At 37.2% G+C, this 23,223-nt stretch overlaps 1 protein-coding gene and 1 long non-coding RNA gene across 5 annotated transcripts; one reads left to right on the top strand and one right to left on the bottom strand.

Annotated features, from left to right (window-relative positions):
* Positions 1–8,248: 8,248 nt before the first annotated feature.
* On the top strand, positions 8,249–13,843 carry LOC112175591. Of its 2 annotated transcripts, XM_040512999.1 has the most exons (4): positions 8,310–8,917; positions 9,006–9,076; positions 9,893–9,950; positions 10,047–13,843. In XM_040512999.1, exon 4 carries the CDS (start codon positions 12,967–12,969, stop codon positions 13,759–13,761), a length of 795 nt encoding a protein of 264 aa, XP_040368933.1. In that variant the 5' UTR covers positions 8,310–8,917; positions 9,006–9,076; positions 9,893–9,950; positions 10,047–12,966; the 3' UTR covers positions 13,762–13,843. The 2 variants fall into 2 exon arrangements, with proteins under 2 accessions (XP_040368958.1, XP_040368933.1); XM_040513024.1 differs by lacking the exon at positions 9,893–9,950 and having other exon boundaries at positions 8,249–8,917.
* Positions 13,844–16,072: 2,229 nt separating this feature from the next.
* Positions 16,073–20,912, bottom strand: LOC112179586. Of its 3 annotated transcripts, none has more exons than XR_002927809.2 (7): positions 20,513–20,912; positions 19,475–19,520; positions 18,125–18,202; positions 17,853–17,968; positions 17,027–17,086; positions 16,464–16,541; positions 16,073–16,339 (listed from the first exon to the last, which is right to left on the bottom strand). It is a non-coding gene; the product is annotated as an uncharacterized LOC112179586 (long non-coding RNA). The 3 variants fall into 3 exon arrangements; XR_005800950.1 differs by having other exon boundaries at positions 17,853–17,964; XR_002927814.2 differs by lacking the exon at positions 19,475–19,520.
* Between the last annotated feature and the right edge of the window lie 2,311 nt (positions 20,913–23,223).

Here is a 23,223-nt window from a genome sequence, read left to right as displayed (position 1 = left end):
AGCATTTTAATGTGATGTTTTAATAGTTATTTCCTCATATTTTACTTAGTTATTTCCTTAAATAAATCAGTTTTAATGTAGTTTCTATTTTTAGGTGCACTAGAGAAAATAGAGAAGAAATGAGCTGAAATGACGACACGTAGCAAAAAGAGAGGAGTCCTGATGGCACTAGGAGACCTTATGGCTTGAAGATGACACATGGAGGCCCAAGAATCTTATGGATTAATTTGGATTTTCGGCAAATGGAGAAGGCCCATTGGATTTAGGGTTTTGTGGACGTCAAAGAGAGATTCTTGGAGAATAAATCTTTAATTGCCGTGAATTATCAAGAGAAGATTATGGAGACAACGTGAAAATTAAGGGAGAGTCATAAGAACATTACGTTGGAGATATTATTGGGGAATTAAATTTGATTTTGCCATGGGAAATTATGGAGTTAATGTCAAAAATCAAGAGAGGATCAAGGATAATGATGTCATGGAGAGATTTAAGGGAAAAAAGGTCCAAAACAAGTCTAGATTCATTCCTATTTTCACTCAAGATTATTTTGGCTGAAAATTAAGAGAAAAATCAGATAAAATCTTGGGAAAATCAGCAATAATATATTTTGAAGGATTATGGACTTTATTTTGGAGGCTTCTGATTGGTTGGATGACATAGCAGAGCTGACGTGACATTATTTGATTGGTTGAAGCTGTGTGTCATGAGCAGAAAATTCCTAGGAAATTAATAGAACATTCATGAAGGCTTGGAGACCAAGTTGCCGTCCTCCTATAAATAGGAGAATCATTGACACACCACACCACACCACACCACAACACCACAGCACACCAAAAATTCTCTCCATTCTCTAGTCTTCAGAAGCTTTACGTCTCAACCAAGGAGGAGAAGAAGTCATGCAATACATCAAGATCTTAGCCACCATCCACCCTTGGTCGTCCCTAAAAGATTTCTTGCTTTCAAGGATCTTCGAGTTCTTCGTCTCAAGGCTTGTCATCTATCTTTCACGGTGTATTTCATACTTTCTTTTGTTTTCCTTTGTTTGATTCGTAGAGTTATGAATTCTAGTTAACATGACGTTAAGGGCAAAGTTTAAAGCCCATTTATATGTTTTGAAATAAAGTTGTGATTTCTTTATGTTGATTTATATGTTGCTTATGTGAGATTGCTTAATTGATTTTGGATTACAAAAAACTTTTATATGTATGTGTTCTTTGGTGGCCAACTTAGGATATATGCATGTAATTGGAGCTAGATTTAAGTAGTAAAGGCTTTGGACAAAAGTCGAAATCAATTAAGGAGGATTGCAAATAGATGAACTTTTTCATACTAGGTTGTGCACTTTGGTTGACGTCCTTTCTTTGTTTTGCATGCATTGAATGTGTTCTTGAGTAGCTAGCTTTCTAGACTATGATTGCACGTTCAATAGGTTTAATTTAGGTGCTTTCACTTAGATTAAATATTGAAGGAAAGTAAAATATGGGAAATCGTTTGCTTATTAACGTTTCACATGGTCAACTTCTTTCTCATGACATTGAAAATCAACTATTGGAATTGTGATTGGATTTCATTCATATGATTGTGGTTTTGATCTTTGTTCCTTGCATTCCACCCTTGTATATATGTTTTTACTTTTTCTTTATTTTATTTATTTAATTTTCAATTTTGTAATCTTAGAACCCCCCCTTCTTTGTGTTTACTTATATATATATTTTAATTCTTTGTTTTATTTTTGTAAATAATACTTTATTTTCTTTATTTGTTTTTGCAATTACAGGTGTACCCTCAATCCCCAGCTAGAACGATCTCTACTTATTCTATACTGACAACTACATTTTGCAGGGTTAAATTGCGCGCTTCCTTTTAGCGCTATCAATTTTTGGCGCCGTTGCCGGGGATTGAAAAATCACTTGTTTTTGTTTATAATTGTTGTATATAATTTGTTCGAAACTTAGTTTAAATTAACTAGGATCTTTTTTATATTGTTGAACACGAGTTTTAATTGTAAGTTGTAAATTAAGTGGAATAGGTGAAGTCTCTTTTGTTAGTATTGGCCTAAACCCATTTTTGGTGCCTAGTTCAGGTCCCTTAAGGTTGAGGGCGGCCTTTATTAACACTTGTTGAACTGTCTTCACACTTATAACCTTTTTCATCTTAGTAAGTATAGCCTATGTGGAATGGTGTCTAGGAAGTGGACAACGTTCATGACGGGTTTTTAAATCCAGAAGTGCTTGCAAATGGGCCTAAACCACTATATGAGAGTAGCTCATGCCAAAATAGATTCTGCCTCTCGTGTTCGCCCTCCCCCACCTGGCCATTTCAGTAAGGTTACCCAAAGGATGTGAAAGGGAATTTGTGTCTAGGCGACTATACTTGGGCCGCACATCCACTTAGTTTACCGCTTGGAATTAGATTTGATATCAACAATATTTATAACAAAAGAAAATGTTGTGATACACTAAGGTATATTGGATAAAATATAGTCTTAGAAAGGGTAGCTGTTTCAGTCTCATTGCACATCGAGACTCCCTGTTCCCGTACCTAAGTGTTGAAAATAAATTAAACTCTTGACTAAAAAAAAAACACTTGTAAAAATACTTTTTACGTTTTTTACTCAGTTGTTGACTTAACTTGTGTCTTGTGTACAATTTACTTGATAATTTTACTTATAGTTTGTAGTTCATAGTTGCTTGTTTATATATTTTGTATTTCTTTGTTAATTATAATTACTAACTTTATTTAATGAAGGTACTGTCTGGCTAAAAGACGTTAAATTCAAGCGCTGCTTGGGAGGCAACCTAATTCAAAAGCAACTGTGAAGGAGTCTACAAATGCAGATTGCTTTCTCTTTCCCTAGTTCTTTTTATTTTTCTATTTTTCTCTTTTGTTTTTATTTTAGGATTTGTTTTCATAAATGCCTTCTATCTATGCTTACTTGTTTCATTGCATGCTTTTAATTGATTACATTGAGGACAATGCAATATTTAAGTGTGGGGGAAGAGATTTATATTTTTGTCTTCTATTTTGAGTCCTATATATTGAAAAATACAAAAAAAAAAATCGAAAAATGTCAAAAAACAAAAGATTATTTTTATTTTTGGTTCCTGAGTCTTAGGATGCCCTTTCAACTGTCTAGGATAAGCTTATATCTCTGAAATTATGGCTAAAAGAGGATCACAATATTGAGAAAATTTGAATGGTATTATGAGATATATGAAAAGCATGTGCATGAGTAGTGGATATGGATTTCGTTACCTTGGTACAGAATATGAGCATGTTAAGATGAGTTTTGATTCATAAAAGCTCATGTGAGATATTTGAGCCCATGTCCCTTTTTCTTGGAGTGATAAATGAAAAATATTCTTATTTTCTTGGCGATATTTTGATGATCTCATTATTCTTCATTTGATTGATTGCTTGCCATAGATTAAGTTTAATGGACTAGAGAATGCTAGAATTCACTCTTGTGCTTGTTGAGACTTTTATCAATACATGTCCGTGATTCTGGAAAGGTTAAAGGCACCCTAGGAATTACCACCATTGCCAAATAAGCATGTGTCCCCATTTGTGCCCGTCATGGGACTCCCCTAGTTTAAACCCTTTGAACCTACGTGAAGCCTTTTCTTTCATCACCCTTAAATCCTTAACCCCAAAACCTTAGTATAGTTACAATCCTACCCTTTGTTCTAAAAACTTAGTGGAGCTATCTTTTGAGACTTACTACATGGATTTGGTGGCAAGGATGAAGATTTAGAAGAGGTGAAAGTTCAAGTGTGGGAGTAGACTTGTCCATGAAAAAAAAATTATGTGAAAGCCGTGAAAAAGAAAATGAAAAAGAAATGAAAAAATATATATTGTGTACGGCTAGAAAGAAAAGAGAAATGTTTGTGGATTTTAGTCCCCCATACTTTGGTGAGTTTGGAGATTGTTTTAAATTGAAGGCCCACTACAAGAAAATTTGGTCTTTGTCCAATTCATAAGAGTTCAAGGGAAGTTTAGAATGAAGTTTGACCCCAACATAAGACATTAGGCCATTTTATTTTGCCTCTATTTGGTTATGACGTTTTTGCAATGCCTTGATAGATTTGTAGAAGTCCCTATATCAACATGAGCTCTACTAGGTTTTTATGATACTTTGTTAAATTCCCTATCCCTTTGTTTCTTAAATCCTTAAGCCTTGGCCCCATTACAACCCTTTATAAGACCTTTTTGATCCTTAAGATGGGATAGCCTTTGATCTGTGGAGATGAGTTATAAGAGTTGAAGCTATGGCTTGGGTCCATTCGTGCAAGTAGTTGATATCTTTCATGAGATCTTTTGAAGAAAAAAAATTATATTCACAAAGTGCTTTTCGTTTCTGATATATGTGAGCTATTTGATTGCCTCAAAATATTTTCTCTCACATATAATTGAGTGATTATAAGCTTTTAAGCATTGCCTTGATCTGAGAGAAAAAAGAGTGGATATATCTTGTGAAGATATGAATCATACTTGTCTGAAACATGCTGAGCTCCACCCCATCACCATTGTTACAACCAAGTCCTACTTGTGTATGAGTGGATTATATGTTTGAATTAACTCTCGAATGCCTAAACATTGATTCTTGGTTGAGTGCTAATCTTTATGCTATGAAAGTAAAAGATTTCTGAGACAAAATGTTGAAAGGCAATAGGTCATTGTTTGTCGTAACGTTTTTGTATTTTGATTCTTTAAGTTTTTGTCGAGTCTGAGTCTCTGTTTTTAGTTTATTTGTTTTGATTTTGCTAAGGGACTAGCAAAAGTTAAGTGTGGGGGAATTTGATAGGAGCATTTTAATGCGATGTTTTAATAGTTATTTCCTCATATTTTGCTTAGTTATTTCCTTAAATAAATCAGTTTTAATGTAGTTTCTATTTTTAGGTGCACTGGAGAAAATGGAGAAGAAATGAGCTGAAATGAAGACACGTAGCAAAAAGAGAGGAGTCCTGATGGCACTAGGAGACCTTATGGCTTGAAATGACACATGGAGGCCCAAGAATCTTATGGATTAATTGGATTTTCGGCAAATGGAGAAGGCCCATTGGATTTAGGGTTTTGTGGACGTCAAAGAGAGATACTTGGAGAATAAATCTTTAATTGCCGTGAATTATCAAGAGAAGATTATGGAGACAACGTGAAAATCAAGGGAGAGTAATAAGACGATTACGTTGGAGATATTATTGGGGAATTAAATCTGATTTTGCCATGGGAAATTATGGAGTTAATGTCAAAAATCAAGAGAGGATCAAGGATAATGATGCCATTGAGAGATTTAAGGGGAAAAAAAGGTCCAAAACAAGTCCAGATTCATTTCTATTTTCACTCAAGATTATTTTGGCAGAAAATTAAGAGAAAAATCAGATAAAATCTTGAGAAAATCAGCAATAATATATTTTGAAGGATTATGGACTTTATTTTGGAGGCTTCTGATTGGTTGGATGACATAGCAGACCTGATGTGGCATTATTTGGTTGGTTGAAACTGTGTGGCATGAGCAGAAAATTCCTAGGAAATTAATAGAAGATTCATGAAGGCTTGGAGACCAAGTTGCCATCCTCCTATAAATAGGAGCATCATTGACACACCACACCACAACACCACAACACACCAAAAATTCTCTCTATTCTCTAGTCTTCAGAAGCTCTGCGTCTCAACCAAGGAGGAGAAGAAGTCATGCAATACATCAAGATCCTAGCCACCATCCACCCTTGGTCGTCCCTAGAAGATTGCTTGCTTTCAAGGATCTTCGAGTTCTTCGTCTTAAGGCTTGTCATCCATCTTTCACGGTGTATTTCATACTTTCTTTTGTTTTCCTTTGTTTGATTCGTAGAGTTATGAATTCTAGTTAACATGACGTTAAGGGCAAAGTTTAAAGCCCATTTATATGTTTTGAAATAAAGTTGTGATTTCTTTATGTTGATTTATATGTTGCTTATGTGAGATTGCTTAATTGATTTTGGATTACAAAAAACTTTTATATGTATGTGTTCTTTGGTGGCCAACTTAGGATATATGCATGTAATTGGAGCTAGATTTAAGTAGTAAAGGCTTTGGACAAAAGTCGAAATCAATTAAGGAGGATTGCAAATAGATGAACTTTTTCATACTAGGTTGTGCACTTTGGTTGACGTCCTTTCTTTGTTTTGCATGCATTGAATGTGTTCTTGAGTAGCTAGCTTTCTAGACTATGATTGCACGTTCAATAGGTTTAATTTAGGTGCTTTCACTTAGATTAAATATTGAAGGAAAGTAAAATATGGGAAATCGTTTGCTTATTAACGTTTCACATGGTCAACTTCTTTCTCATGACATTGAAAATCAACTATTGGAATTGTGATTGGATTTCATTCATATGATTGTGGTTTTGATCTTTGTTCCTTGCATTCCACCCTTGTATATATGTTTTTACTTTTTCTTTATTTTATTTATTTAATTTTCAATTTGTAATCTTAGAACCCCCCCTTCTTTGTGTTTACTTATATATATTTTAATTCTTTGTTTTATTTTTGTAAATAATACTTTATTTTCTTTATTTGTTTTTGCAATTACAGGTGTACCCTCAATCCCCGGCTAGAACGATCTCTACTTATTCTATACTGACAACTACATTTTGCAGGGTTAAATTGCGCGCTTCCTTTTTAGCGATGTCACGCATACTTATCATTTATTTGTCTAGAAATCAACTGAGAATCATTGAATGCTTTGAAGGAGTCGATCTGCATTTTCACCGCTATTTCAAGGCCAATGATAAGTGCTTCATATTCTGCAATATTATTTGAACACAAAGCCATAGATAAGAGGAAATGAATATGAGATTAAACCCCTATTGGGTGTGATAAACACAATGCTAGCTCTTGCTCCTTGTCTCCTGTTATCCTATCAAAGTATAGTTGCCAATGGGTGATTTCTGTTGAGAAGACTTCTTCATCTGGCAAATCTTCAGGTAACTCGAAATTAACTGGCATGGGATGTGCTACCAAGAAATCAGCAAGTGTCTGTCCTTTGTTGCTTTTTGGGACACATATTTGATATCGAATTCTGATAAGAATATAGAGAACTTTTCTAGTCATCTTGATGGGACCGGCTTTGACATTAGATAGCTTAAGGGATCAGCCCTAGGGATTAAAGTGGCGCTGTGGGCCAGTAAGTAATGCCGTAGTTTTTGGACAGCGAAAACCAAGACAAGATAAACCTTCTCTATAGGCATGTAATTATGTTCAACTTAAGTAGTAGAGAGCATTTTCCTTTCCCTCTTCATTATTTTGTGCGAACAATGCCCCCAAAGAGCGCTCAAGAGCTGCAATATAGAGGATTAGGGTTTCCATTTGGTAAGTGCCATTAAGACTGGTGGTTTGAGCAAGTACTCCTTGATATTGTCAACGGCATTTTGGCATGCTTGGTCCCACATGAAAGGCACATTTTTCTCCATTAGTGTTGTAAAGGGTTGGCACATTCCGGAAATATTTGAAATGAGGCGAGTCTCCCCTACAATCCTCTCAACATTCGAAGATTCTTAGGTGGCGGCATTTCTCTGATTGCTTTAATTTTGGTAGGATCCATTTCAATTCCTTAGTACCTGACAATAAAACCGAGAAACTTACAAGATGTTACTCTAAATGCTCACTTAAGGGATTCATTTTCTGCTGATGTTTACAAATTCTTTCAAATACTTCTTTTGTCACGTAGGTGGTGTTGTCTTTTCTTGCTTTTGACCACCAAGTCATCTACGGAGTACTCGACTATATTGTGTAACTGTTGAGTAAAAATTGCACACAGTGAGCGAAAATATCACCTAACATAATTTCACTCGTATTCATTAAAAGAATAGAGTTTTAATTAGTTCGGGTTCGACCCATTCAAGACAGAATGTGTCTTTTAATTACAATCTCCATTGTAGGGAAACACTCTTTGATTCCTATTATGAAGAAATCAATTGTAGGGATGTGTGGGTTTGTTTGTTTTTGTGGCTGCACCCGGATATCTAAATGGGTTGCCTACGTACCCTTCGAGAGGGATCAAGCCATTAGTAGTTCAAGAATTCCAATGGGTAAATGACCCATTGGAGGGTATTGCTTTTTGGAATAGGAATAGTGTTTGGACGAATTTGGTGTAAGTGAACCAGAGATTCGATTTGTTTTGGATTTGTTTGGAAAGACTGCGACGTTTCCTGGTATTTGGTGGAATTTGACTGACGAGGTTAGGGATTTAGATTGGATGAACCAGGGTGTCAGGGATTTTGTTTGGACTTGCGGTTGCATCTAGTGGGTTGCTAGATTGCCTACATACCCCCAAGGAGGGATCAAACCGTTGTAGTTCTTGGATTTGTATTTCTGGTGTTGAGAGAATTTTTGTGTCGACGGATGTATATATATTTATTTTTGAATCCCTCGAATATATTTCTTCTGCAGACGCCCTAATTTAATTTGGGCACCCGATGTGTCAAAACTTATATTGGGCCGTGAGAATGGACTTTTGTGTTGTTACACAAACGAATTTGGCCGGGCCCGAACATCGAGATAAACTGTTTGAAAATGGGCTTCATAATTCGTGGATGAGTGATTCAGCAGGCCCATGTATTGGACATCCATCTTTCTTTCCAGGCCCTTTAGCTTTAATTTGCGCCAAGCCCAATTGAATTATTGAAAGGCCTACTCCATCCATGAGACCAAACAGATAGACTCCATCTTCACTCTGGCCAAACTGATCAGCTGGAGTTCTTCTAGGCGTAGTTATCCCAAGCGGATAGATACCAAATCAGAGTGGGGGTCGATCTCAATTCGAATTGGAGAAGGAGACACCTTCTTGTATTCCCAATAAAAGGGAGGGCTCCATCGCTTGGCTCTATACCCCTTCTCCAACATGCAGAATCTAAAATTGCTTCATTCGGCGGAGAAATTAGGTAAAGATCCCATCTCTCTCATCTCTCTCAGCTGGGGTTTTGTTGATCTGAATATTGACAAGATTTCTAATGTCTTTCGTTGCTACAGATTGAGCATTTGGTGTGACAATTGGACGAGCGACCAGTGTACAGTGTTAACGCGACCCAATTCGATTTCTGGTACGGTACACCATTCTGAATAATGATCATGTATATGGCACCGCTAGCTCCGTTTCAATTAACATAGTTGACACCATGAAACAAGTGTTCAGATTTGAATTGCTTTGTCTATGATTGCTTAAAGTTGTCCCCATTTTGCTGTTGTGCCATCTGCTATTACACCTTCACACCACCACTTCGATTAAAAGCACTTTTGTCTTTTCCTATTTTACTTCTTTGATTGAAAGATGAGCACGGTTAAGCATGTATTTCTTGGTCTAAATTGTATTCAATACCATTCTGCAGCCCACTTGTTTAATTATATATATTTGAAAGCTTTAATCTGCAGCACGTTTTGACAAGCTCTCACATGATTAAAGCTATTTGTCCTTTGACAAAGCAATTGTTTAATTGAACCTTGTTGCTGCACTTGTGTTTGTTGTTGTCGTCAGTACTTGAAAAGATCAATTAATTAACATGCCATCTTTTTTGTTTGCTAGCTATTGAATCAATTAATTGAATTATAGTTGCCACCGTTTGACTTTTGCAAGTTCCAGATTGAACATCTAAGCCATGTTTCTATCTTGTTGCTTCCCAGCTTGTATTGGCCTCTCACTGATCACGATCACGGCCTCAAAGGCTTAATTAACATAGCCATTATTTGTTATTAACCATGGTTGGCACTGCTGCAGCACATCACCACTTCAAAATGGTTTAACAAATTAATTAACCCTGTCATTTCCTTTGATTGTCTACACCGCTTCACCAAAGCACACAGCACTTGCTAACTGTTCTCTTTCTTTATTCGTGAACCTTAATTTAGCCTTTTTATTTCAGGCGTCATTGTGTCTCCACCGCCGAGCCTTGTTGCCACTCTTTTAGAAAGCTAAGCACTGTAAAGATCGGCAGTCCTGCTAACTCTCTTCTTTTATTTCTTTTTCTCTTGTCTGGAGCTCTGCCTTCTGAGTCTTTTATTTCTTTTTGTTTGCAGGTTACAGAGAAAGATTAAAGAGAGTATTTTAGAGGGTGAGGCTTTGATCATTTCTCTTGGTTGTTTGGCTTTGTATGGCTTGTTTTTGGGAAGTAGTGGTGCAAGGCTTTCACTATGGTGGAAGAAGGAAAAAGAGGCAGAGTGGGAAGCTTCCTGTGTGATGTGTATTGCTGAGATTGAAGGAAGAAAATGTGGCATCTTGTGCAGATTTCTAGCGCTGGAACTTGGCCGCTCATGAATGACCATATGTTCCAGTGCTGGCAATCACAGCAGCCAAGCGTGTTAAGGTTGGCCACTCATGAACGACCATATATGTCTTAACGCAGGAGCAGATCACCATGAAGGTTGGTCGTTCATGAACGAAAGAACGTTGTTCATGAACAGCTTATCTTTTGTTGACAGCAAGCATTCCGGACCATGTATTTCTCTGTTAAGGAAGACGGGTACAGTAAGAGTGCGTTGTATACCTGAGCATCGCCTTTGGAGCTTGAATAGTTGCTGGACATGCTTTTCAGATTTTTTTTCTTCTCTCTGTGTATTTTGCTTCAACGTGGCCACCTTTATATAATAGTGGTTGGATAGCTGATGCCTTGTATTTGAATTTGAATAATAGCCCTATCTTTAGCACTTGTTTTTTTTTTTTTTCCGAATGTTTGAATTGGTTGAGATATTAACCAACACTTGAATAGTCAAAGCTCAAAGCTAGCAGAATTTATCCTTGACGTTATTCAAAGCCAAAAGACTTTGAAAAATATTTGAATAGCCCCCCTTGCTTGATGTTTGAACTTGGTCAAAGATAAAACAGGCTTATCTCATGTGTGAATGAGTATCTTTTTTTTTCTTTCTATACGGCAACCATAATTTTTTTTTATATCTCAACAATTGCCCCCCAAGCATTGTGCGTGAAAAGACTTTACATGTGCGAGGCTTGATATTTCCCACTTACTAATCTGTATTTCTGTGTATAGGTAAATGGATACTCAAGGATTTCTTTGCTCCGAGTGAGCCCCCAAGAAGGAAGGGAAGGATCTTGACTGCGGTCCCGAATACCAAAGATCGTTACCTTTGAACTCAATTAGTCTCATGGTGTCCCTTGAGAGTAGGCCTACCTGGGTTACCACTGCCAACTTGAATTCTGGCCATCTTAGATTCGATCCTCATGCTGATGACGGTGTTAAAAGAATGTTCGCTATTTTGGTGCTCGTTTTGATGCTCACACGTTGAGGAAGGCGAACAATGAAGAGGACGGTGACAGCAAGTTCCCAGTTGGAGAAGATTTTTACCCTACCCTACATAAAATGCTGAAATGTAAGAAAGACTGGGGTGAAGACTTCTATTTTCGAGGTCGGGCCGTTTTTGAGCATGGCATTTTAGAATGGATGGAAACCATCTTAACTGACATTGAAGACGCATTAGACAAAGCCGGTATCTTTGGTGCAGTTGTTGTTTCTCGTTATCCATATGACTATTGCAGTAATGTGTGGAGGGCATTCTGTGAGCTGCGGGGGCCTTTGACAAACATTTTTCATCATGTAAATGGAGAAATGAGCATCTCTTTGCATGATTTGAATGTTATTGGAGGATTGTCAGTTTCGGGACAACCATACGAAGAATTCGTTCCTCCAAATAAAGATCTGGTGAAGGTTGAATTATATCCTCCTACGGTTGCAGAGCTTTTGAGGATTTACACCTATCTGTGCGCTGCTTATAAGAGCAAGTAGGTCTACTGGCCATGGTGGATTGAACATTCTCTCGTGGGGAAATAATTTACGGAGCCTATGGTGAATGTAAGAATTCTGGGGTTCTGAAATTAAGAGAACCGAACTTGAGTTGAAGATTTCAAAACAAGGAAAATTGGCTGCATTCCTCGCGTTTTGGCTTAGCAAGTTTGTTTTCCCTTCCAAGAGTAAGAAGATAAGGCCTCAGGGTATCTCTTGCGCCCACAGTATTGGGTTATGTGCACCATGGTCTTGGTGAGATGGCTACTCACCCTGTCGGTCCCGGCTCTTCCAACTCTTGTTTGCCTATCCACTACGTCATTGGTTGCCTTAGAGAATATTTTCTTATCTGTACTCATCACTCTCTGATAAAGAGTTCCTAGCAGCATACCCTCGTTTGGACAGGTATGCAGGTGTTCAAGGCAGGAGTCTAAGCATTACAGAGGCTTGTATGGTTTTCAGGACTAGTAAATCTGTCGTGCATCGCCATATCTCTGTAGCCTGTGAAAAAGACCGTTTTTTGCTTGATGACGACTAATTGCCTAATGTGTTATTTGAGGTCCTCGTCTGTATGCGTTCTGCAGTGCTGCCTGTGCGAGTTGGCAAGAGTCTTTTCCTTGAGCCCTATTATCCGAATAGGTTTGTTCGTCAGATTGGTCTTGATCAGAGTGTTCCCTCCAACAAACTATCCTTTAGTGTTTCCAAAAGGCAGCAATGTGGTGTTGATGATCTGTTGAGGGCACAGATTATCCTGTATAGGAAGAACACTACCTCTCGTTTCTTTATCCCACGTTCTTCTTATTCTGGCCAGTGTACATGGTGGTACTGCAGATGGTGGTCGAGAGCTTGTACTCCTTACTTGGGGCTATCGGTGTCCAAAACTTTCACGACTTTGAACGAGCACCCTCCTGAAAAGCCACAACGTGTTTTTGTCGTACAGAAATTGAGAGAAATTTCTATTGGTCTGAAACAAGAGGTTAAAATCTCAGAGGTGGAAAAGTCTTGGGAAATCTTCTAGAAAGGCTCCTCGAAAAGTCTTGTGATGGAGCTTCTTGTTCTAAGGCCAGCAGAGCCCATCCCACAGATGAATGTGGTGGACACAAAAGAGTTAGGCTTGAAAAGGTGGTTGAAAAGACTGTTGTTATCCCAGTGAAGTCTTCTTCAAATGGTGAACGTGGTTAAATGTTCATAGTCCTTTGAGAATGGAAGCTCCAGATCAAGTCATTAAGAATGAAGCGGTTATGCCAACCATTTGTTTGAGTGATGCTTCTTCAAACCAGGCTCTATCACCATTGTCGAATCAAGAGAATTCCATATCTAATTTGCTTGGTTCAGAACTGCCGTCCTTCAAGAAATATTACCTCATTGCTCAGGTTGTGGACATTTACGCTAAAATTTCTTCATCTTCCATTCCAAAGGAACTATTAGTCCATGTTTCGGACATCAGATCAAGCCTTGACATGCTTCGCCCTGCAATTAAGCCTCTGAAAGCTGGAAAGTCGCAGCTTGAAGCGTTCGTAACTGCTATTGAGAAGATGCTAGAGGTGGCGGACCAGTCATTAGCTACTACTAGGGTCCTTGAGCAGAAAACTACCATGGATGTTGAACTTGAGGAGTGTAAGAAATCCAAGGGAAGTTTAGAGTCTCAACTTCTGGGATCTTCCAAAGAGCTTGAAGCCTTGAAAGCTACGAAATCTGACATCATAGCAGATGAGCAGCGAGTTCAGAAGAGGCGATCAGAATATGATGCTAAGAGACAATCTCTTAAAGACATACAATCTCTTGAAGACACTCTGCAAGGACTGATGGATTCCTTGAAAGAGCATGATGAAAGAGGCCAAAAGCTTCAAGAAGATAGAGCTGCTTATATGGCGGAGAAACTCCCGGAGATTGAGCAGGCTACGGCTTCGTATAAGTTGGAAACAGAGGCGTATCAGAGCCTGTTCGATTCTTTGCTCCCGTTATTCCATGTGTGCACCACCCCAGTACAGACTTGAGGTAGTTTAGGATTCGGTTTTGGGAGCCTGTTCCCACCGTTTGCTCTTTCTATAGGACTTTTGTTTCCATTTTCCATAACTAGTGATTGATTTTTTCCTTTTCTTGATTCTGGACTCTGATGAGATGTACTTCAGCTTTAAAGTAGTTTCCAAATGCATCTTCTTAACCTAGAATAAAACTGAAGTAATTGTTCATTCATTTCTTTCCTTTATTTGCTGTAAACCCCGTTAAGGGATCAAGCCAAACGTAGTTCCCCTGGTTGAATCAGGAAAGGGATTTGTTTATTAAAAAAATTTGCAGTTGCACCTTGTTAAACCTTGGTTGCCTACGTACCTTGTGAAGGGATCAAGCTATACGTAGTTCACCTGATTAATTTAGGAATGTTTAAAATGGGTGGCTGCATCTAGCTTTGAGACTACACTGCCTACGTACCCCTTTTGAGGGATCATGTCGTCGTAGTTCTGAAGGGATTGTATTTATATGCTCTATCTTTTCCTAGATTATTCCTTCGGGTTGTCAATCCAACGAGCATCTCAAGTGAAGAACTTTTTAACAAACTTCCCATTCACACAGGGGTAGATACAGTCTCCGTCTGCATTTGAAAGCTCGTATGCTCCTTTGGTGAAGACTTTAGTAATGACATAGGGTCTCTCCCATTTTAGCTCAAATTTTCCCTTTGACTTTCTGGTAACAATTATGGGCCTTTGTATTGTTAAGACTAAGTCTCCAACTCTGAATGATCTGAACTTAACCTTTTTGTTGAAGGCACCTGCGACCTGTGCTTGGTAGATCTTGAGCCTTTGTTGGACCGCAAGTCTTTTTTCATCAAGAGTTTCAAGTTCTACAAACCTAATCTTCTTATTTTCGTCTAGACTTGCAAGTTGAGTAGCAATCCTCAGTGATGGAAACTGGATCTCTAGTGGTAACACTGCTTCAGACCAGTATACCAAATTGTATGGTGTGCACCCCGTTGCTGTACGAACAATAGTTCTTTAGGCCCACAATGCCTCATTTAGGCATTCATGCCAGTTCCTGAGACCATCTTCTTTAAGATGTTGCAAAGAACCTTGTTGAAAGCCTCGGCTTGCCTATTAGTTGTAGGGTTGTAGCTTGCAGAGAATGCATGCTGAATATGGTATTTCTCATACAGCTGGACCATGGCCTTGCACTTGAAGTGTGAGGCATTATCAGATACTATCTTTGCAGGTACACCGAAATGGTAAATAATGTTGTTCCGGATAAAGCTTGCAACATCTTCTGCCTTGACTACTTTGAGGGAAATTACTTCAGACCACTTAGAGAAATTATCAGTTGTAGCTAGTATGTACTGATGTAGTCATGAGGATTTAGGGTTTATGGCACCCGTAACATCTAATCCTCATGTCTCAAAGGGGTATGAAAAGACAGAAGGATGCAGAGGTCACTATGTCAATAACCTCATCAGACAACAGCCGAGGACTGTTGTCTGATTCAGAAAATTTCTGTTGTCTAGTAGCCTGATATCTCTTAGGCCTTCAGACAACAGATATTACCCGTGATTTATATTTCACTCAAACAACATAGGCCGGCCAATAATATGTTGTCTGATTATGTCGAGATATGCCGAATTATGAATTTCTGTGGTTGCAGATGTAATAAGACGACAGTTATATGTTGTTATAAAGGTTTCTGCACAACATCTTTTCATAAAACTCTATCGTATGTATTTCATTAAGACGACAGAAATCTGTTGTGTGAATATATAGAAATTTGAAGTATCTTAGATTTTTTCTATTGTGTGAATCAATTGTAGACAACATATATTTGTTATGTTATGTTGTTTCTTTTTGATTAAAATGACATAAATATGTCGTTTGAATATGTAGAGGTGTGAGCTCTCTTGGGTCTTTCTGTTGTGTGAGTCAATTATGAACAACATATATTTATAAAGTTCTGTTGTTTCTTTTTGACTAAAATGACAGAAATATGTCATTTGAATATGTAGAGGCGTGAACTTTCTTGGGTCTTTCTGTTGTGTGACTCAACCATGAACATATACTCATAAAGTTCTGTTGTTTCTTTTTTACTAAAATGATAGAAATATGTCGTTTGAATATGTAGCAGCGTGAACCTTCTTAGGTCTTTCTGTTGTCTGATTAGCATAAGGACTATAGTTTGCCTACATCAACTGTGGTTTATGGTGCTTTCAGACAACAGACATTTGCTTGAATTTTGTTGTTTGATGTTGATTCAGATTTCAGCTTGTTTTTGTTCTCATGCCTGTCAACTAACACCTCCAATCTTGACATAATAAGATACAGACACAAGTACTATAGGCAAAGAATCAGTTATATATTATATTAACAACTCCATATGTACAAGTCATCAGTACATTATCTTGACATAATAAGTACATAGAAACAAGTAGTTAACACAAAGCAGCTTCAGTTGTTAGCATTTTCTCTTACTACTACTGTTCATTCCAATTCTGAAGCAGAGGCTCTTCTCACATGGTGAAATGCTATAACATTAATTATCGCCCGCTTTGAACTTCTGAACTCCTTGTCCAACATCGAACCTTCATTATGTAGTCTTCAGCTACATGATAATTATCCAATGAGCAGGCAATAACAAAATGGAGAAATCCCAATGACAAAATGTTATGTTGATTAATACAAGAGGCACATAGCAAACACATAAATTGAACATGATTTAAGCAAACCTGGTATAGGAAAAGTAGCAATCCATTAGCAAAATTGACCCATCTAAGTGGAGCTGAATCCAATCCTGGTGAATATATCTGGGCAGAAATTAACACGAAGTATTTCATGAGAGTTTACTAAATAACAACTATCTTGAAACTTTAACACATGGAAACTTAAGAAATTCTTCAAGTCCTATCTAAAACTTTAGTGATCTTCTATCTTCTTTCATCCATGATTTATCCATCTTATATATACGAACATATAAAACAATTAGAATTCTAACATTTTATCTACCTAAGATCATGATATATACTTAAACTAAGAGGAAAATACAGATCTGTTAGGAACTTTAACACATTTTGCATACCATATATTTTTCAGTTGCATACTTTCCTGGGATTATACATTTCCTAGATCTATCAAGATTATTAATATTCTTTGTTAGCAAAGAAGACCATTTTAGACAAAGCAAATTAAAAACAGTACATGCTCTCATAATTTCTGAATTCATTTTAGACAAAGTCAATTTATGAGGAAAAATAAATAAGGAAAGATTGTAGGGTAGATCAAATAATCTCACCTTCTTTTTTGTTTCTTGAAGCTCTCTAGCAAGACTGAATTTGTCAAGTATCAAATACACCTGCATACGAGAACATGTTAACATATATCCGATGATCAATAATTTGGGCTGAAAGCTTTAAATATTTGCATGATAAATTGGTAATGTAAGAAAGAACTTGTACCAACTTAATTATTATAATATAAGGCAAGCTAGCTTTTCTCTGTGCCTCTTTTATTAGACATGTAGCAAAGTATTTCGATTCGGACTGTACATATTATATGGTGTGCGTGAAAGTAAATATACATATGTTGTCTAGCCAAAGTTGGACAGCAGTATTGTACTGGTTCTATAATACATGCCAATGATCAAACAACCTGCATATCTATTAGAATATAGAAAAATAGCTATTTACTTAATAAAGAACTGCAGAAATAAAGGGGATGATGAAAGAACAATCTAATAAATTCCTCAAGTCCTATCTGAAACTTTAGTGATCTTCTATCTTCTTTCATCCATGTTTTGTGCATCTTATATATACAAACACATAAAACAATTAGAATTCTAATATTTTACGTAGCTAGGATCATGATATATACTTAAACTAGTTCACACAAATATGTACATGCTTCGTAATTTAGTATGAATTATACTCTTTATAACAGATAAGTGATATCATACTCTTTATAATATTCAAAACCACTTGTCAAAAACAGTCAAAACTGAAGTAAAACAGTTATGAAACTTTAAGCACACCTCTAAGAGAATCAAGTTTAATTAATCTTCAAACTTAATTTTAACATTATCTTTACACATCAGAGAGCTTTTTAAAACTTGCTTGGGTTACCTGAAGAGGTGATAGAAGCTTTTGGTACCAAACAGAGTATGATGCCAAGAAAAGATCAGAGCTGCATTCCTTTCAAGTCACCCTAGCAAGCAAATTCCTCCCCAGCATTTATCTGGCTAAAACAGGAGAAAATATAGAAAATTAATTAACATTCAAACAAGAACAAGATTAGTCTTTGAAAGTATCTGAAACTTTCTGTGCCTTATATACAATAGATTCAAAACTTCAGGTATAGATTAGAGTTATTAAATATCAAAAGGAGATCAACTTACCTTTTTGGCATGGCCTTCTCATCAATTAAAGCTCCAATCTATTCCTTTATGTGCAGCCTTTTCAAGAGGATCACCAACCTACATGCAGTTGTGAAAGATTACTCAGAAATGAGAAATTCAAGAAGAAAAATGTTACCAAACAATAGTCAGAAAAAGGAATGTCAATTGTAACCCAAAGTTTGATTTACAGCAGACTACAGCTACAATTTTGTTTTGTTTGTAGGAATATAATATCATTGATAGGAAAAAATACACTACAAAGCAGAGGAAAACTTGTTCCGTGGACTAATTATCATAACCTACAGTTGCAAACAAGACTAAGCATTATCAGAAATGATTAAGAAAATTCAAAAAGGAATTAAATAATTCAATCACACAAAAATTCTTGAAAAGAACATCCTGAGATTCCCTCAATACTAGCTAATACACAAGAATCATTAAATAATCCACCTCTTTATCCCTGGCTCCATCTAAGGTCCTTATATTCCTTCTTCTTTCCACCAAAGAATCATTAGTTTCACCATTCAGTCAACGTAGCTATATATATAATGTAAAGTTAAACAACTTTATCCAACATATTCCTACTAAATTTCTTGCAAATTTTAACAGTTCAATTGCCCAAATCCTCAAATTACAAATTAAAAATCTAATCATGCAAACACAAACCAAGGTCAGTGTTGCATTAAAAGAATGGGATTTGACCATCATGTGCATGATTTGAATGTTTCTAATAATTAAGAAGCCAACCGAGACTGACTTTCTGCAATATCATGTAGCTAAAGCAAAAGCAAAAGCAAGTGATAAAAGTGAAATAAACAAGTCTGGTGTTTTCAAAACAATTTTGGGTATGAAACATTCATTACCATAAAACAAAAATTTTTGGGCAATTAGTGAGAATGGGTTAATGGATCTGCATGTGAGAAGAGGTAGAGAACGGAGGGTTATTTTAAAAATATGAAGCTGTTATTTTAAGGATAATACCAGCTACTATTAACATCGGTATCTGATGTAGAAATATTTTACTGACTGAATCTTAGTGCATAGATGCATACTTGATAGGCATGCATGGATCATAGTTAAGGGATATAGCAAAATATCCTAATCTTGTTTGGAAACATTAATCTGTTCCCTTTCTGTAAGTAATAAGGTATGGACTAGTGTGAAAACTTTTTCTCTGAAGCCAAAATTCACACTCCTTAACAGTTGCACTCAAACGAGAAACCAAAGGCACGGACTAGATTAGCATTATGCATGTCAAAGAAGATGCCACAACCATCCCCAAAAAGATGTCGAAATGGAATAATATGATCACTGATTTCCTATGAAATGGAAGAGTCCAAAGCTAAGTACCTGCAAAAGCTCCAATTATAGCATTCTCAGGATCGTTGAGCTCACTCTTTGCCCGATAAAAAGAGAAGATCAGAAAGATAATTATAGATATTAAGACAAAGAGAATGAATATACAGTACACATGATTCTTACATATATGTATATATATACAGACATTGCAGTCATATGTTATAGAATCACTCAAGAGGAGGCATGTTGTCTCACTCACATGCACACTTTTTGTTATATAAATCATGATCTCATGTTATATGACCATAGATTTTTGCTCATGGCAGGGCACCACTTGCGAATTTGGTTTAGAAGAGAAAAACTAATGTTTGGATTCTCCCATTGGTATATTAAAGGGGAAGTTAAAAGGGCAGAAATTTTTCCATGACTACTTGTTCAGAGTTTAGGGAATTCCACTTTGGGAAGTAAATAACAAGCAAGTATTCTTTGTGATCTTTAAATATATAAAAAAAAAAAGTATTCCACTTTAAAAACAACGTTGATTTAAAAAAGTTTACATTGCCAAATTTTCAGCTTAAGAATCTAACAACCACATGAGGGATTTCCATTGAAGACAAGAAAACAGAATGTTGTAATTAACGTAGATGATAAACCAGTACTTCACATCATGTTCCTAGGCTACTGCATATGATTATGTATTATAGTTCTGTACTAATGAAGCAGCAAATTAATTCAACATAATATTCAAGAGAGAATAGAACTCAGCATTCCAGTTCTCCTTATCATAATTTTTGAAATTGCTCTCTGACACATCAACATATATATTCTTCATCTTTATATTCCCTTCAAAAACAAATGAACGAGACAATTTCCAGAACAGTAAAGCTTCTTCTTGTTTGATATACAGATGGGACAAAATTTTAAACAAAGCCACAATATAACCATTCGAATATATATCAGAACTGATTAAGTGATAATCAAAACCCATGCTAGCAATAATCAAAATTGATTCAATGCAAAACCCATTCAATGCCAATTCGAATCAAGCAATCTTAATTTAAACAAAAAAGTAAATCAAATCGAGCTCACCAGAGAGAGACAGATCTAGATTGACTGACTGATAGTGTGATGTTGAGAGAACGTGATGAGGTCGTCGCCGGGACTGGGTCGTCGCCAAGAGAACTAGACGAGGTAGTCGCCTTTGCCTAATGCAGTAAAAAAAAAAAAAAAAAAACCCAAAATCCTCAATCTTGAGCAGAACACTTAATCGAAAAACACCCTAAATCCCCAATCTTGGAGAAACCCTAAATCTATTAACACTTAATCAAGGAGAGATTGATGTTGGGTTAGGACTGAAATAGAGGAGTTCATTTTGATAATTTGGGTAGAGGAGATCTGTTGTGCGCCACGAAGTAGAGAGAATAGCTCATTCATAGTTTGAGAAAGCCATGTTTTGTGCTGAGTGTTAGGTTTTGTTTCAGTTTCATAAATTTGTCGGGCCAAAATTTCATTTAAGTGTTAGACCAATAGGTCTTCACGTTGTGCCAAAAAAAGGAGCACTACCTTTCAAAAAAAAAAATCCCAAACAACCAAAATTGAATCAAACTTAGTTTAATGCACAACAGATTTCTGTTGTGTGAGGGCATTGTGTCTTTCAAACAAAACAAAAAAAAACCCAGGCAACCAAAACTATATCAATCTCAATGTAATGCACAACAGAAATCTGTTGTCTGAAACAAAACATTTATCAGAAAACTGATTTACCATGATATATCCCTATGTTCAGACAACAGAATTTTTTCATTCTATCGTTAAAATTATTCAGTCAACAGAAAACAATCATTCTGTCATCTGAGCTCTGTCATCTGATGAGTTTATTGACGTAGTGGGTAATGGGGGTTGATGTATGAAATCCCCATGTACCTGGCATGCCTTGCAGGCTCGAGCATAATTCACTGAATCTTGTATCATTGTCGGCCAGTAGTAGCTTATTCGTTTAAGTTGGGCTGCCAGTTTTGGACCGCCCTGATGAGCTCCACAAATGCCTGCATGGGTGTCTCTAAGAGCTTGAGTTGCCTCTTCTTTTGACAGACACCTTAAGAGTATCCCATCAAAGGACCTTCTGTACAAAGTGTCATTTAGATAAGCAAATCGAAGGGCTGCTCGCCTCACATACACCCTTTTTCTCGGATCGCTAGGCAACTTTCTGGTTTGGCAGTATTCGGTCATGTCTTTTCGCCAATCTAGCTCCTACTCGACTTCAAGCACTGAGACTGCATGTATTTCTTGAGATTCTTCCACCCGTTCAAATACTGGAGGCAATAGGCGACGTTCTCCAATAGTAATCTGAATATCTCTTTCATTTGGGAGTGTTAAAGATGCCGCCAAGTTAGCTAGTGCGTCAACATTGTCATTCTCTGATCTGGGAATATGGCTAACATATACTTCTTGGAATTGTGCCAGAAGGTATTTGACTCTTCCATGGTACGAAATGAGGTTCTCATTTTTGATTGCGTACTTATCATTTATTGCCTGACAATCAGCTGAGAATCTCCATAGACTTGCAAAGAGCCAATCTTTATTTCCAGTGTTATCTCAAGGCCATGAGAGAGAATGAGTTAAACCCCCAGAGGGTGTAATAAGAACAATGTCTGCTCCTGCTCCTCTTTTCCTAGCCGCCCCATCAAAATAAAGCTGCCATGTAGATGCTTCCGTTGAGAAAACCTCTTCATCTGGCAGGTCTTCTGGTATTTCCATACAATCAGGCACAAGGTGTGCTGCTAAGAAATCAGCAAGTGCTTGCCTTTTGATGGCTTTTTGGGACACGTATTTGATATCAAACTCTGATAAGAACAAAGGCCATTTTGCTAAGCGTCCGGATAGCACGGGCTTTGACATTAAGTACCTGAGTGGATCGGCTTTGGCGATCAGAGTAATATTGTGAGCGAGCATGTAGTGTCGTAATTTCTGAGTGGCAAAGATCAAGGCTAGGCAAACCTTTTCGATGGGGGTGTAGTTGTGTTCTGCCCCCACAAGTGTCCTGCTCAGATAATACAGAGCATTGGCTTTCCCCTCGTCATTGTTTTGTGCAAGCAATGCCCCCAGAGATCTCTCGAGTGCCGCAATATAGAGGATGAGAGGTTTACCTTTGATAGATGCCATTAACACGGGAGGCTTAAGGAGGTACTCCTTGATGCTATCAAAGGCATTTTGGCAAGCTTGATCCCATACAAATGGGATGTCCTTCTTCATCAGTCTTGTGAAGGGTTGGCATCTTCCAGAAAGATTTGAAATGAACCTCCTTATGTAAGCCAGCCTGCCCTGTAACCCTCTTAGCTCTCTCAAATTTCTAGGAGGAGGCATTTCTCTGATTGCCTTGATTTTGGTAGGGTATTCCTTGGTACCTGACAACGAAGCCAAGGAACTTTCCAGATGTTACCCCGAATGCACATTTCAAGGGGTTCATTTTTAGTTGATGTTTCTGGAGCCTTTCAAACACCCTTCTCAAGTCAACTCGGTGGTGCTCCCTTTTTCTTGACTGAACTACTAAATTGTCGACTTAACACTCAACCGTGTTATGTAGCATGTCGATGAAGATGACTGTCCTAGCCCTTTGATAGGTTGCTCCTGCATTCTTTAAACCGAAAGGCATTACAGTGTAGTAATATACCCCTTTTGGTGTACGAAATGCTGTGAGCTCTTCGTCTTCGGGTGCCATCTTGATCTGATTATAACTAAAGAAACCATCCATGAAAGACAAAGCACCATATCCCGTTGTAGCATCAACCAGTAATTCTGTA

This window comes from Rosa chinensis, chromosome 1 (genome assembly GCF_002994745.2).
Source record: "Rosa chinensis cultivar Old Blush chromosome 1, RchiOBHm-V2, whole genome shotgun sequence".
NCBI lineage: Eukaryota > Viridiplantae > Streptophyta > Magnoliopsida > Rosales > Rosaceae > Rosa > Rosa chinensis.
Note: the sequence above shows the minus strand (reverse complement) of the source record. Positions and strands in the feature narration are given on the sequence as shown.